Here is a 14481-nt window from a genome sequence, read left to right on the forward strand (position 1 = left end):
TTACTGTCCCTATTTTACAGATGAGAAAACTGTGGCTCAGAGAAGAAGTGGCTTTCCCAATTGGTAAATTATAGAGCTGGAATTCAGTCTCAGAACTACCTGATTCCAAAGCCCACACTATAAGCCAACATACTCCACTGCTTCCCTGCATAAGAAATCAACATTTTTAGTACCTAAATTATGTCTCAGTATTCATTTTTAGGTTTCTTTCCCCTTCTATCCCAAAGTTGTAAATATTAGGTCAAGCAATTTTGTAGTAACCAAAGGTGACCAAAATCATTCACATAGTTGTTCTTTCATACCGAACAAAAGTAAATCTTATTCTGTTATTATATCTACCTTGTGTAACACAAATTACCTTAAATAATTGCCTTTTCTTACAGAAAGTCAACTTTCCCAAAATCTCAGGATATCCTTAATTACAGGGCCCTCCAGGTATACAAAATAGAAACAATGTTTTGGATCTTGCATTTTCCAGCCTTACCCTGTTAACATGGGAGACTTGTTCCTGGAAATAATCACGTTAATCAAATTTGTGCTGTATGTGATTGGTACAACCTGATATCTTGGGGATGTGTTAGTCATGTCATACTTCTGTTCTTTCCAAGTCTCCTGGAGTCATGATACGCCTTTGACTGTAGATTTCTTCTATTTATTGTTCATACTATTGGTCAAGTTTCCAGGCTTCAGTAAGACTTATGTTGCCCTTCAGAATGTCAAAGGATTTCTACCAGGCAATAATTGTCTGCTGACCTGAGTTTCTTAAACTCTCTTCTTGGAGGCATTTGGAGCTATTGCGGTGAGTCCTGCTTGTTACATCCAACATCATCCTAGATCTTTTGTAGAATCCCCAACACTCTTGCTTGCATATCTTTTGCTATCTATCCGGAACCAAAGTATTCACCAACTCACAAGAATGTCAGAAAGAGGGAGGGACCTGATGGAGTAAATGAATAGATTGGAGAGGGACACTCAAATGGCTCGTAGTCCTCATTGGCTGAGAACCAAATATAAATTAGCTATACTGTCTAGTGCCATAATGGATTTACATTTATATCTATATATAAAATATTTCTGAGATCCTCTGCACTGGAGTGAATTAGTCTTGTATGGAACACTTTTAAATGAATTCTAAATGAGTACTTTTCAGATTACATACCCAATAAAGGCGGAGTGATGCAAGATGGCATTTTCTTTTGTCCATCAACAAATTATTAATGGACATTTTGTGCTTGGCATGATGTTCCTTAGAGTTGCAAAAATGACTTTGTCTTTGGTTAGCTTCATTTCTCAGATAAGTTTTCCTAGTCCTCTTAACAGAAACAGTCATTTTATTTTGCACATCATTTGTCTCCAATTTGGACATAGAATGAATGTTATCTTTTGTTTTGCCCTACTGGATTATAAACTGGCTGAGGATAAAGTTTGTGTCGGATTCATATTGCACCTCTACAATGCCTAATATAATTCTTTATACAAATAGATACTCAAATATTTGAAAAAATAAATGATAAGAAATATGGGAGGATGAGGGATTTTAGGGGAGCTCAAAGCTCCTTTTTTGGCCTGCAACCCTGTTGTCATTACTAAGAGAGCCTCTGGTGAAAGACTCTTTGTGACTCTGATTAACCCATTGGCTGTGCAGGTAATCTTTTGAGAGTGTTATTATTCTGAAGGACCGATATTCTCACCAAATGCCTCCAAGAAGACAGTTTAAGAAACTCAGGTCAGCAGACAATTATTGCCTGGTAGAAATCCTTTGACATTCTGAAGGGCAACATAAGTCTTACTGAAGCCTGGAAACTTAACCAATAGTATGAACAATAGTATGGGTTCCATTGGTTATTTACATTGAGTAATTACTTTGTTTCTTTCTTTACACTTATAATCGTCCTTAGGAAAAATGGTGGGAAAAGGAGTTCATTTACTTACTCTCTTTTGTGCAAATTAGAAATTGATCCCTTTTCTACCCCTAGCTCATTTATTGACTGTTTCATCTAAATTTATGATTTTATTTAATCTCCTATGTAGGGATCATCTTAGCCTGTGTCCAGTATGATGGCACTTCAACAACATAGATAGATGTAACAACTCACAAGACTTCATTGAAATATACGGAAAATGTGAGAGGTTAGTTAGGAGAAACCAGGTTGAATGTTTCTATCACATGCATAAATATTTTATTGTGTCACTCCATTTGTCCATAAGCACTCCATTTGTTCATAGGCATTCTCTTTCCTCATTAATGGCAACAAGCTTTATCAGGAATGTATAGAACACTGACTCCATAACAAACGATTGTCTGAAGTCCTTTGGCATCCACTGGAACTGTACATCACATACTAACTTGTCATTTCAGGAACCCCCTAGGGCAATTGTGAGATATTCTCATGGTCCAGATCATTGCCTAAAAGAATAACATGCTATTTCCTTGGCAGAGGTTGTGCAAACCTGCATTATATGGCAAAAGGGTGATACTCCCTATCCCACATTTGAATTGTACGCTTTGGGCACTTAAATCTTGTACCCAGTATATATGTCTGCTTAGTGCAATCATTACCAGATCTTCCACCACCACATCCATTTTTTGAAAAATATACAGAATGACTAATGGATAAAATGGCTGGACTGGAGTCCCTGGCATCTTGCCAAGATATTTTTAAATAAATTATATATTTTTCAATGTATAAGTACTTATGAAAAAAAACAACACTAGGGTTTTATTGTTCTGATGGAGATTCGTATCCCAAGAAGAATTTCTTATTTCTAGAAACTTCTAAGTTCTAGAATATAAAGAAGTAAATCTCTTTACTCATTCTTTTGGGTGGATAAAGGAGCCAGTTCTCTGGTGTTATGTTCACAAACTCTTCTTTTCCATTCGTGTTTGGAATCCCTGAATCAGTCTCCCATTTGGAAGTAACATTTCAGGAATAAAGAAAATTATAAATATCCCATGAGATAGGACTTGATATGCACAGCTAAAATTTCTGTCTTTGACCATTGTCTCAGTTGGTAGCTTGTTTATTCATTCATCCACATGTTCATTCTAACATTCCTTTGACAAATACTTACTGAGTGATTTCTCTGTCAGACAGTGAGCTAGAATTGGTGATATAATAGTGATCAATGGTAGGACTCTGTAGTCGCTCTGTGTGATGCCAAATCTAAATGGGTAGATACTGAGGATATTTAATAAAAGGTACTAAATGCCTGAATAAATTTGTTATAGTAAAAAGGGGGCTTTGGGATCAGCAAAGCTTGGTGTGATCTGTACTAGGTACTTAGGCACCTCCTGGAGGCTCTTTTATTTTTCCAACAATTTAGAATTCTTGTGAGAATTGAAATAGAAAAATGCTTGTGAAATTGTCTGACAGTTTGCTTAGTTTTACTTCTTCATTTTATGTATTTGTTTGTCTTTTAAAACACTGGTTTCAGTGAAATTTTGAAACTGAAAATTCTGTGATCTCATACTCTTCCAGGCGTGTTCCTTTTAATGATCTTTCTTTTTTCCATCCTGTTTGACCCTACATTGAGTACTTGAATGACCTCTTTGCAGTAATAGGTTAAGAGAGGCTGGTTTTTGGAGTCCATTGATTTCTCTTGGACCTGATCAAATGAAGATTCCTGCTACCACATAGAACTCAATGTTTTGAAAATAAACTGGAATCCACTATCATATTTACAGCCAACAGTTCCTTCCGATGTGACCCTGCCAGCTTCTTAACATATTTTTTATTTGGACCATTCTGAGGGTATTGCTCTTACAATTAAATTCAACAAATATTTGATGATTACCTTCTAGATGTCAGACCCTGTGGTACTTACTGGGGGTACCAAGATAAATGGAAAAAATGACCCCTGTTCCCATGGATTTCTTACAAATAACTCAAAAGACAGGGAGGAAAAGTATTCTAATACCATGTGATATTCAAAGCATACTTGTAATTCCCAGCTTTGACTTCTTAAGTTCTCTAAAAAAGCTCCATCTTGCTCCTTGAGCTAAATCTTTCTATTTCTTATTTGGTCTTTGCCCCTCTCTCTTCTGACCATTCTGTCATCTGTAGATGACACTGGTAAGATTCATTTCAACCTACAGATACGACATTTTTGGATCTAATTGTAAAAAGTCCCATCTACAAACAATCGCTACACCAAAGTGACTGTGCTGAATCACTGTAAAATGATGGGAGGTGTTTTGAATGTTGGCGTTGCTACATCCACCATGCTTTGAAAGGTACTGCTACTTTCTAAGCCTGTGTTTTCAAATGAACTAATTATCCATTTTCAAGGACAAATGTGCTTAGAGTTCCAGGATCCCTTTCCTCTTTCCTGGCCCCCTTCCTCCCAGGAGGGAGAAGCAGGCTTTTGGAAAGGGGAGCAGTACATCACCAGCATGAATCAGTAATGTGGTTCAGCTCCATCCACTCAGTCACACAGACCCAAGGGGTATGAGCAGAAAGCAGAGGATGAGGAGCAGAGGTGGTGATGGGGCCAAGCACAAACACAGTAATATTGCCCATTATTTATTGAACATTTGCTATGTGCCAGTCATCTTCAGAACATTATCTCTAATCCTTACATCAATCCTGCAAAGTGGATGTTTCTATTGCTAATACATACACGAGGAGAATATCTTAATAGAAGTAAAGTGATTTGTCCAAGATCATGTAGCTGGTAGGTACTTCTTTCAAACCCTACTCTGCCAGATTCTAAAAATCTGCTCCTTTTCATTATAACCAGAATTTTCAAACTCTGTTTCCTGGAAGTTGCTATATCGATTCAATGAATTTCTTTTAAAATGTATGAAATTATTTAGGAAAAAAACTTAAATGCAAAAAAATTAAAATCACAAGTTCTCACTTTAATAAATATTATAGATTTAAATTTAATGCAACTTTGTTCTGATTTGCTTGTATCTAGTGCATATTTTGGAATGATAAAAAGATGTCACTTGCAAAATGGATTTCCTAGCTAGGAGAGAAACATTGATATTTGATATTTACTGGTCTACAAATTATACTACTCCTTTGCCAAGAGATACATTATATAATACATAGCAAACTTAATAAGGACTATGCCAACACATATGTTACACAAAACATATGTAACACGTATCATATAGTGAATCATAGAATGTATGTACCCAGCCTACTAGGGGATTGTAGGTGGTGGGCAAGGCTAGACTCTTTTAAAAAATCTTTATTAACCTTTGCAGCCATACATAAAATAGTGCATATGTATCTTAGGGTCACAAATTGCTTGATAGTTGAGCAGCTATATTCTACTTTTCCCCTCATTTGCCAATCCATTTTAAGAGATAGAGTCTATTTCTGTTGGTTAGATTTCAAGCTAATGGGGCTACAGTTTCAAAACACAAATGTAGGGCGGTGTGACGGTGGCTCAGTGGTAGAATTCTCCCCTGCCATGCCGGAGACTGGGTTCGATTCCTGGTACCTGCCCATGCAAAAAAAAAAAAAAAAAAAGAAAGAAAGAAAAGAAGAAAAAAACATTAAAAAACAAAACAAAACACATGTACAAGTTGGCTTTATCTGACATCATGGCCAAACTGTGCACTCCTAACTTTGACTATTTGTTTCAGAAAAGCTCCCTTGTTTCAAAGAGAAACCTGAAAGGTGTTTGTACATTCTTATCTACAGAAATGTGCATACTTGTCCAACCCATATCAAAAACTTTAGATGCTACTAATAGAGTCAGCAGTGTTGCGTCCACACCTGAAGAGCAGTTCTTTCTTTTCAGGTCAACATAGAACTTGGTAAAAGCTCACAGCTCAAAATGACGGTTCACTTGGAAGAAATTTACTCTGCAGACTTCTTCTCAGAGGCACCGTGGTGATACTAACAGTTTTTGCAAACATCTGGATTTTACAGCAGTAGAGTTCAAGAGTATTTTTCAGGAGAGACTGTGAGAGAAATATTTAAAGTGAAGTTTTGCTATTTACTTCAGAGTGAGGCCTTTTAGCCTCAGGGCTGGAATGGACGACCCCAAAGGGTCTCCTCTTCAAACTTCAAGTCTAATCCAAAATTGTTCTTGTAAGACTCTATATTAACAAGTAAGGTTGTTGTTTGTAGTCTTCTGTGTGTGTGTGTGTGTGTTTTAAAACCTATCTAATTACTCCCTAGTGTCTCTCTGATTTGGCAGCTGTATTTTATATTTGGTCATTGGTCATGGTATATCTAAAAGGGGAGACAGCTTTGTTTTATAGGTAGGGAAGCAGGGGCCACACAAGGCTAAGTGTTACCTTTGTTGAGATCACATGAGAATTGTGTAGGACACAGCATCTGGTACCTTTTGGTAAGTAAAAGGCAGGGCTCAAGAATCAAGGGCTATTTCACCTTTTTCTCCTGATGTGATTTTGAGGGTGTGTGTTTGTATGTGAGGTCAGATTGCCTCGAATTCAGTTTTGTGTCCCAAGTACCTAGCGTTTTGCTGAACTCAATATAGGTAATTTATATGTATTACGAAAGAATGAGTTGGCACCAGAAATAAAACCTTTTCTGTGGTGACTGATGTAGCCCAAATTTACACAATGTCTTAATCCATACTCTTGTGGGTGTGAACCCATTGTCGATAGGATCTCTCGAAGATGTTATTTTAGTTAGTTAAAATGTGGCCCAACTGAATGAGGCTGATTCTTAATCTGGATTACTGGAATCCTTCATAAGCAGAAGAAACTCAGAAATAATGAGAGACAATCAAGGGGAGGAGCCAGAAGCTGGAAGCCCGTGGGACCCAGTAGAGGAGGGGGAGGGCCTCGCCATGAGGTAGGAAAGCCGAGGACCCCAAGCATTGCTGGGCAGCCATTGTCCAGTGAGAAAGCAATTTCTCTGCCTCTGTAATCAGGAGCTAACAAGTCCCCTCTGTTTAAGCCAACCCACTATGTGGTATTTGCCACAGCAGCTGGGAAACGAAGACATCGTATGATGGAATATAGTGGCATTTTCATTTTTAACCATGGAAAAACTGGTTATTCTCTGTTTGCCAATCTGCTACCCCATTTCTTCCACCAAAGCCTGAAATTTCCCCATTAATAAAACATATATTTATGGTAAGCAACAGACTTAACCTGAAATTGTGCAGTGGAAAGGGCAAAGATTTTGGAAATGGTACTGAATTTTAATCATTGGCCAAGTTGCGGAACCTCTTTGTGCCTCAGTGTGGGTCCAGCCACATGACAACAGCTACTTGTCCCACTGTCATGGGTAGCCCTTGTTACGCCTCACCAACATCCAGGGAATGTGCTAATGGTATTACCTGCGTAATGGTAATTAATCTGTACAACACACTTGGGAGGCAGGTCTTATGACGGCTTTACGCTGACTCAGAGACATTGAGTGTCCTGTCCAAGGTCACCCAGCCAGTCAGGCAGAGCTGGAAGAGGAATAAGGCTGCACCGGAGATGACTGCTGGGAGGACTGGATGGCTGGCTCTCCATAAGCGGGAGCTATTATGACGATGATGATAATGCAGAAGTCCTTGGAGGGCACCGCATCTTACCATGAATCAGTTTAGGAGATCGATTCCCTTCCTGATGGCAAAGGCAGTCGGCATAAAAGCGACCTTTTCTTGAGAGGGGAGGAAACTTAAGGGTGTGTTAGGAGGTGAGGGTGTTGACGGTGATTACATTATTCCAAAATTAAAATCATCCTTTTGAGAATATACTCTCCAACACTCAGCTATGGGGGGTGTGAAAGTGGGGAACAGGAAACAGAGACTAAAACGAATTTCATAAGTTTTCCACGATTTACCCATTATATGTCTTGAATATTACAGGGAACCGTGGTGAACATTCTTCCTTGCTTTTCTTTGTAAGGGAATTCCATTGCTCAACATTGTTCAGCCTTTGGGGCGAATACGCCATCCCCCAGTGTTTCAGCAGAGAGCTGCCGGAAGAGAATAACAACAATAATCGTGTTATCTGCTGATGTGAAGGGCAGGAATACGCTAACAGCCTGGCCTTGGCTTCTTGCCTCTCGTTCAGGCACCCAACAGCCTGGCCTATTGACGCCTCCCTAAGACACACTCGCTTACTCTAGCAATATTTAAATTTCTCTGCCTGGTGGATTGCTTGTTTCCTCCAAGCCTATTATCTCTTTACTCTCGCGTCTCACTTTTATTTTCTGTTTTTATCTCTGTGACTAAAGGAACAGCAAAAAGTGCAGATGAGGGGATGTCAACGTGGGGTTTATGGACAGGCTTTGGGGCAGTTGTGCACTATATCCCCAACTCCTCAGAAAGTGAGAGAGGCCCAGGCCATCTCCATTTCTCCAGGAGCTAGATATTTTAAAAAGTAGATATGCCTAAATAGAGTTAGCAGAATCGTTATTTACTTTTAACTGTTTACTATGATCAATGAACACTTTTAGCACAAAACAAAATAATGAAATACAACTGTGCAAAGGATACTGTGGTAGTTAGATTCAGGTGTCAACTTGGCCAGGTGAAAGTGCCTAGTTCTATTGCTGTGGACATGAGCCAATGGCATGTGAACCTCACATGTTGCTGATTACATCTGCATTCGGCTAGGAGGTGTGCCTGCTGCAGTGAATGATGTTTGATTAAATTGACTGGTGCTTAAATGAGAGAGCTCAACATAGCACAGCCCAAGCAGCTCAGCATACCTTATCTCAGCACTCACAGTTCAGCCCAGGCTTTTGGCGATGCAGAAAGGAATCACCCCTGGGAAAGTTGTTGGAACCCAGAGGCTTGGAGAGAAAGCCAGCAGAGATCTCCCTGTGCCTTCCCATGCAAGAAAGAACCTCAGTTGAAAGTTAGCTGCCTTTTCTCTAAAGAATTATACGTTAACTAAATAAATCCCCTTTTATTGAAAGCCAGTCCATCTCTGGTGTGTTGCATTCCAGCAGCTAGCAAAGTAGAACAGATACAGTATTAAAGACAAATTCAGATGCATTTCTGATGGTATGGTCCATCGTGGGTCCCATGGCTAAGTTGTCTGGTGAATGTGTTATATTTTCAATCCTCAGAGTGTGTCTCTGTGAGTGAATGTGTGTAATCTATTTAAAAAAAAAAAATGTCCACAGTCAAAATTTGAGGACCTTCTGGGAATGAGAGGAAAACCACATGGCCTGGGCCTGTTTCCTCTCTGCGCTCAGCCCTCCTGAGAAGCTCTGCCCCTGACATTGAGTACTAACGTTCAGGTCTGACATTGAACGTACACTTTTATACTTATGGGTTCATTTCCTCAGGTTTCATCAGATTCTCCAAGCAGTTGTATTTTCAAGAAAGGTTAAGAACTACTTGTCTTAAGAATGGCCTAACCTATAAACCCACACCCATTAGAATATTCTTTCCAACTGTTGTCTTTTGTCTTTGCAATTTAACTTAATATCTTTAAATTCTTTAAAATTACTTCCCATTTTTCTTAAAGGTATAGTAATCTGGAAGTTGCCATGTTTTCTTAATTTGTCTTTTCTCCATCCCCATCATAGACTATATAAATTTTTAAAGGTAACATTGAACATATTGAGTAGGCAATGGTGTAGATCTCACCCTGCTATTTATTCTCTAATTGTAGGCCACACCCTGCCATATATTCTCTAGTTGTGTGACCCTGTAGAAGTGCTTTCTCCTTCTCAGCCTTCCTCTGTTGCTGAGATGAAATGATTGATTACATTTCTCTAGTCTGTTTTAGCTTTAAAAGACTGATTTTTCTTACTCTTTTCTTCTATCTCCTGCCATATGATCCCCAGAATATTTTAATATCCAAGTCCAAAGCCATGGTCATGGTATATTGGCCCACTCTGTTAGAAATAAAAGGAAAAATTTGTTTACTTTTAACTACAACCAGAACTAGTGCTTAAATAGGTATAGATTCAGATTTATTCTTTTCCTTGACCTGGTAGCAATAAAATATCAATTTTGTTCTCATGATGAGCAGTGTGTGCCAAGTAAACTCAAATCACTATCAAAATTTAGAAAAAAGGAAGAAAAAACCTAACTTTTTTGGCTAAGTTGCTAGTTGCAGAGCTGCACCAGTAGCGCATGGCCACTAGATGACGGTATAAGTGCACCAAAGAAAGAACATTTCCTTGACTGGTCCAGCATTAAAATCCCAATGATTGAGGCCAGAACAGGTTAATGCATTAATTAAAGAAACTAAGTCAAATATAATTAGGTGTTGGAGTGTGAGATAATACTCTGAATGTGTTTAGTAACTCAATGCTTATTAGAAGAAAAAATAGTTAAACTAGAAATTAATTTATCCTACCGCGGAGTCTATCTGCTGTTAAATTCAAACTTATTCTTTGGGCTCGAGTTGGCAATAAACACATGAATTCAACAAAATGTATCTAATTCATACCTCCCCCTCGGTTTTAATTTTCATTTTTTAAAATAGCAATTGTTTGGGATGTCAAGTGCCTCACATATATAATTCATAGATGAAGTACTACATTCTTGTCAGGAATGTGAGCCCTAAGACGCCGGGTTTTTAAAGGGGAAATGGCTGACTTACCGTAAACTGTTGGCTGGGCCATTACTGACTGGCAGGCTCAACTGGATGCACTTTGCTAGTGGATTAGGTTGCCCTAGAAATGCCTTCCTGAAACTCTAATGATGCACTTAAGGGAGCCCTCTGGGACAAGAGTACAATGTCTCTTACAGGCGTGTCTTCCACCAGAGTCCTCTCGGGATGAGCTGGGAGGCTACTGGGCACGTCCAAAGAGATGCTTAGTAACGAAAGAGCCCCATGATGAGGTCGCAGGTAATGATTTCGTACAGGTAAGCTAAAATAATCATTTAACTGCTTTCAACTGTGGGCTTCCTGTAGGTGCCAGGGCCCCATCTATTCGTTCTGAACAAGCATCATTAAGTCTAGAGATTATTTTTTTATTGATCATATATCTATCTGTCTATGTGCTGGCAGGCAGGGGGAGGGTGGCGGATGGAAAGAGAAGGAGGAAAGAAAGAGGAGGATATTTGCAGGAAAATGGTTTAATCCCCTTCGATTAAACAAAAGCCACTTTGTAGCTTGGATATTGGGGTCATTCAGTGTGATTTTGTTTTTCCTTTCACAAGCTTTAGAGGGGAAATTTGCCTCTCAGCAGAAATTCAGTATTTGTGAAAAGGATTTGTTCGTAGATTTTTCAAATGCAAAATCATTTGTATTTATCTCACCACTGGGGTCGGGAGGGGGGCAGGGCGGGCGGCGGTAAAGACAGTAAAGAAAGTGCAATGAAAAGGCCCGTCGAATGTCGGGGCTCGGGTGCAGCGCCGGGTGGGAAGTGGCTGCGCCGCGCCGCGTCCCCGCCCCGAGCCCAGAGCGCCTGGGAGCCCGCGCGCCCGCCGCCGCGTCCCGGTGCAGTCCTGGCAACCTGTCACCGAGCAGGATGTGACTCCGAGCTGCCTCCGCTTTCTCCAAGCCATATTCCTTTAAGATGATGTAATAGTCATTTCCCTGGAAGGTTTCTCGCCTGCACTGCTGAAACAACAGCCTCGGAACTGCACTGGGAACTGTGGAACCACCCAGCTCCGCCGCCAGAGAAACCCGAGCCCGGAACCCCGCGCTGTTTCTCCCGCGCTGCGGCGGCCGCCGGCTCCCACCTGGCTGGGAACATGGAAGCCCATTTGCCCTTGCCGGCAGGTGCGGTGGCTGCCCGGGACCCTGTCAGGGCTCATTTGTCCGTCTTTCTGCGTCTGGGCGCACTGAAGAGCTTCTAAGTCCCGGTCTCTCTTGCAACTCACTTCTGTTTTAAGGATGTTTTTTTAAAGGTTTTTTTTTTTTTTTTCTCTGAAGAAGCTTTGGTTGAATATTTTTCTCTGCTTTGCTTCTTCCACCCAACGACCTGTCATCACGGTTTAACTTTTTCTGTGACTTGTTTTAACTTGAGATTGAGAGTGAATATATACGCACATGCATATGTACATTTATATAAAAATGTGTATAATTGCTGTTTTCTAAGAGCACATCTCTCTGGCACTTTTCACTGATACCTCTGTCCTTTACCTGTTGGGATCTGACAAGTCCTTGACAGTGTGGCTGTGGATTCTGGTTGCTTTACAAATGGGTGTTCCTTCATGAAAACTGGGTCTCCAGCTCCCACAAAGGTAAGCTCCGAGACCTATTGCTTTTCCTGGCCCCTTTAGAAGTTGAAACTTGCATATTCCTTTCTAACGCAGAATTACAAATACGAATGTTTTTATTAATACTTGTTGGAGACAAGAAACATGCAGACACAAAATAGCACGAGAGAACCTGGGATTCAGTTGAAGAATGGTGGAATCAGTTCCAGGGTTGCTTATGTAAAATAATCTCTTTCTCTCTCCCCCTCCCTTTTTCCCCTCCCTCCCTCTCCCTGTCTCCCCTCTCTCCAGCGGTTGGTCTTTCTCTCTGTGACTCATGCTGGTTTGAGGAAATCATTTTCTCTCTTTTCCTTCAGACAGACCTGTGACTAACTGGGGATTGGCCTGCCTTGCCTTCTGAGCCTGGTGGAAGACCAGATGCAGATGCGTCGATTATACTCCATGAGGTAATAGCTCCCCACCAGCCAGGATTTAAACTACTTTGTCAGCATCATTTCACCTGTGGACTACGTTTTTCTTTCTAGTGAAAAAAACCTGGGATAAGAGGAAGTCATTTTTACAACTTAGGCTCCTTTTCCCTCTCTTACAAGTTGATGCAAAGGATAAGGCTGTGACTCCACTGGATTGCACCTTTCAATCAAAATTGGAGGAGAAAAAGAAGAAAGGGACCATGGCTTTGAGTGGAAACTGTAGTCGCTATTATCCTCGAGAGCACGGGGCTGGAGTCCCCAATTCCTTCCCTGAGGTCGTGGAGCTGAACGTTGGGGGCCAAGTTTATTTCACTCGCCATTCCACATTAATAAGCATCCCTCATTCCCTTCTGTGGAAAATGTTTTCCCCAAAGAGAGACACGGCTAACGGTCTAGCCAAGGACTCCAAGGGACGGTTTTTCATTGACAGAGATGGATTCTTGTTCCGTTACGTTCTGGACTATCTCAGGGACAGGCAGGTGGTCCTGCCTGATCACTTTCCAGAGAGGGGGAGACTGAAAAGGGAAGCTGAGTACTTCCTGCTCCCAGACTTGGTCCAACTCCTGACCCCTGATGACATCAAGCAAAGCCCCGATGAATTCTGCCATAGTGACTTGGAGGATATCTCCCAAGGAAGCGACCCGAGAATCTGCCCCCCCTCCTCACTGCTCCCTGCCGACCGCAAGTGGGGGTTCATCACCGTGGGGTACAGGGGGTCGTGCACCACGGGCAGGGAGGGCCAAGCAGATGCCAAGTTTCGGAGAGTTCCCCGGATTTTGGTTTGTGGAAGGATTTCCTTGGCAAAGGAAGTCTTTGGAGAAACTTTGAATGAGAGCAGAGACCCTGACCGGGCCCCAGAAAGATACACCTCCAGATTTTATCTCAAATTCAAGCATCTGGAGAGGGCATTTGATATGTTGTCAGAGTGTGGATTCCACATGGTCGCCTGTAACTCATCAGTGACAGCATCTTTCGTCAACCAATATACAGATGACAAGATCTGGTCAAGCTACACCGAATACGTCTTCTACCGTAAGGGCAAACAGTTCCTTTTCTTCTTCATGTGTATTGATTCTTTTTTACAGATATATGTGATCGGAGTGTTCAATGTCTAAGGGATGCTGTTTGGGGAGTTTTTTTGTTGTTTGTTTTTTAACTTGAGCTCTAGCTAGAGTATTAGAGGTTGTGATTCAGCTCTGATATCTTTTCTGAGGCAACTTTTCTTCATTTCTCAGTGAAGTCAGAGCATGTTCAGAAGGCCTCAGAATCACAAGGTGCAAGTGATATTTGTATAGGTAGTACATGGAAGGAAAACAAACATAGTTGTCTGCTTGTCAGTTATGGAATTGTGCAGATGAGGTCAATGTTTAGAATGTGGTTGTTGGACCACAGGTGCTTGGGAGAATCAGAGTGGACAAAGTACTGCCGTCTATGCTTTTTGCTGAACTTTGGGCGTCTGTTAAGCTGGTTACTGAAGACTTGTTTTCCAGAAGGGCTCTGAAAACACAAATGGAGGGAGAGTGCCCCGAATGGTATGGTCTTGGCTAGATGGCAGTAGAGACTGCTGAAAGGCCCCTTTCCACCCTGAGTCTGAAATTTGCTTTTATGGGCTTTACAAATCTGTTATCTGATTCTTTAACATTTTGTGCTGAGACCAGAGTTGCACTGCAGACTTAATTAAGCAGAACTTCATTTAAGATCCATTTAAAAGGCACTAGATCCTTGGGAGTTGTCAATCACAAGTAAACACCTCCGACAGCTGATGTGATAGAATTACTGACATAAAAGGAGGAAAAAAAAAAAAAAGAAAAGGCAACAATTATACTGAAGGCTTTTAAGTAAGGGTTTCTTAGAGATCAGTTCGTTTGCTTAAATCAAGACTTACAGCCCAAGTTGCCTTGTTTTATGAAATGGCATTACTCTAAATGAACAACAAGCCATTGATCTCTGA

General features: G+C 40.8%; 1 protein-coding gene and 2 long non-coding RNA genes across 3 annotated transcripts in view; 2 read left to right on the plus strand and 1 right to left on the minus strand.

The window, feature by feature from the left end:
• Positions 1–7769: 7769 nt before the first annotated feature.
• The window catches only part of LOC143663929 (uncharacterized), a 36066-nt gene continuing 29354 nt past the window's right edge, over positions 7770–14481 (minus strand). Inside the window, exon 3 of the long non-coding RNA XR_013166235.1 lies at positions 7770–7901. This is a non-coding gene — a long non-coding RNA (uncharacterized LOC143663929). The remainder of the gene's footprint in view (positions 7902–14481) is intronic.
• Positions 11453–14481, plus strand: part of KCTD16 (potassium channel tetramerization domain containing 16) — a 295957-nt gene continuing 292928 nt past the window's right edge. Inside the window, exons 1-2 of the mRNA XM_077137305.1 lie at positions 11453–12084; positions 12417–13562. Coding sequence (XP_076993420.1) covers positions 12731–13562 — 832 coding nt within the window. The 5' untranslated portion in view covers positions 11453–12084; positions 12417–12730. The remainder of the gene's footprint in view (positions 12085–12416; positions 13563–14481) is intronic.
• The window catches only part of LOC143663928 (uncharacterized), a 177639-nt gene continuing 176751 nt past the window's right edge, over positions 13594–14481 (plus strand). The window contains exon 1 of the long non-coding RNA XR_013166234.1: positions 13594–14062. This is a non-coding gene — a long non-coding RNA (uncharacterized LOC143663928). The remainder of the gene's footprint in view (positions 14063–14481) is intronic.

Source organism: Tamandua tetradactyla, chromosome 20, assembly GCF_023851605.1.
Source record: "Tamandua tetradactyla isolate mTamTet1 chromosome 20, mTamTet1.pri, whole genome shotgun sequence".
Lineage (NCBI taxonomy): Eukaryota > Metazoa > Chordata > Mammalia > Pilosa > Myrmecophagidae > Tamandua > Tamandua tetradactyla.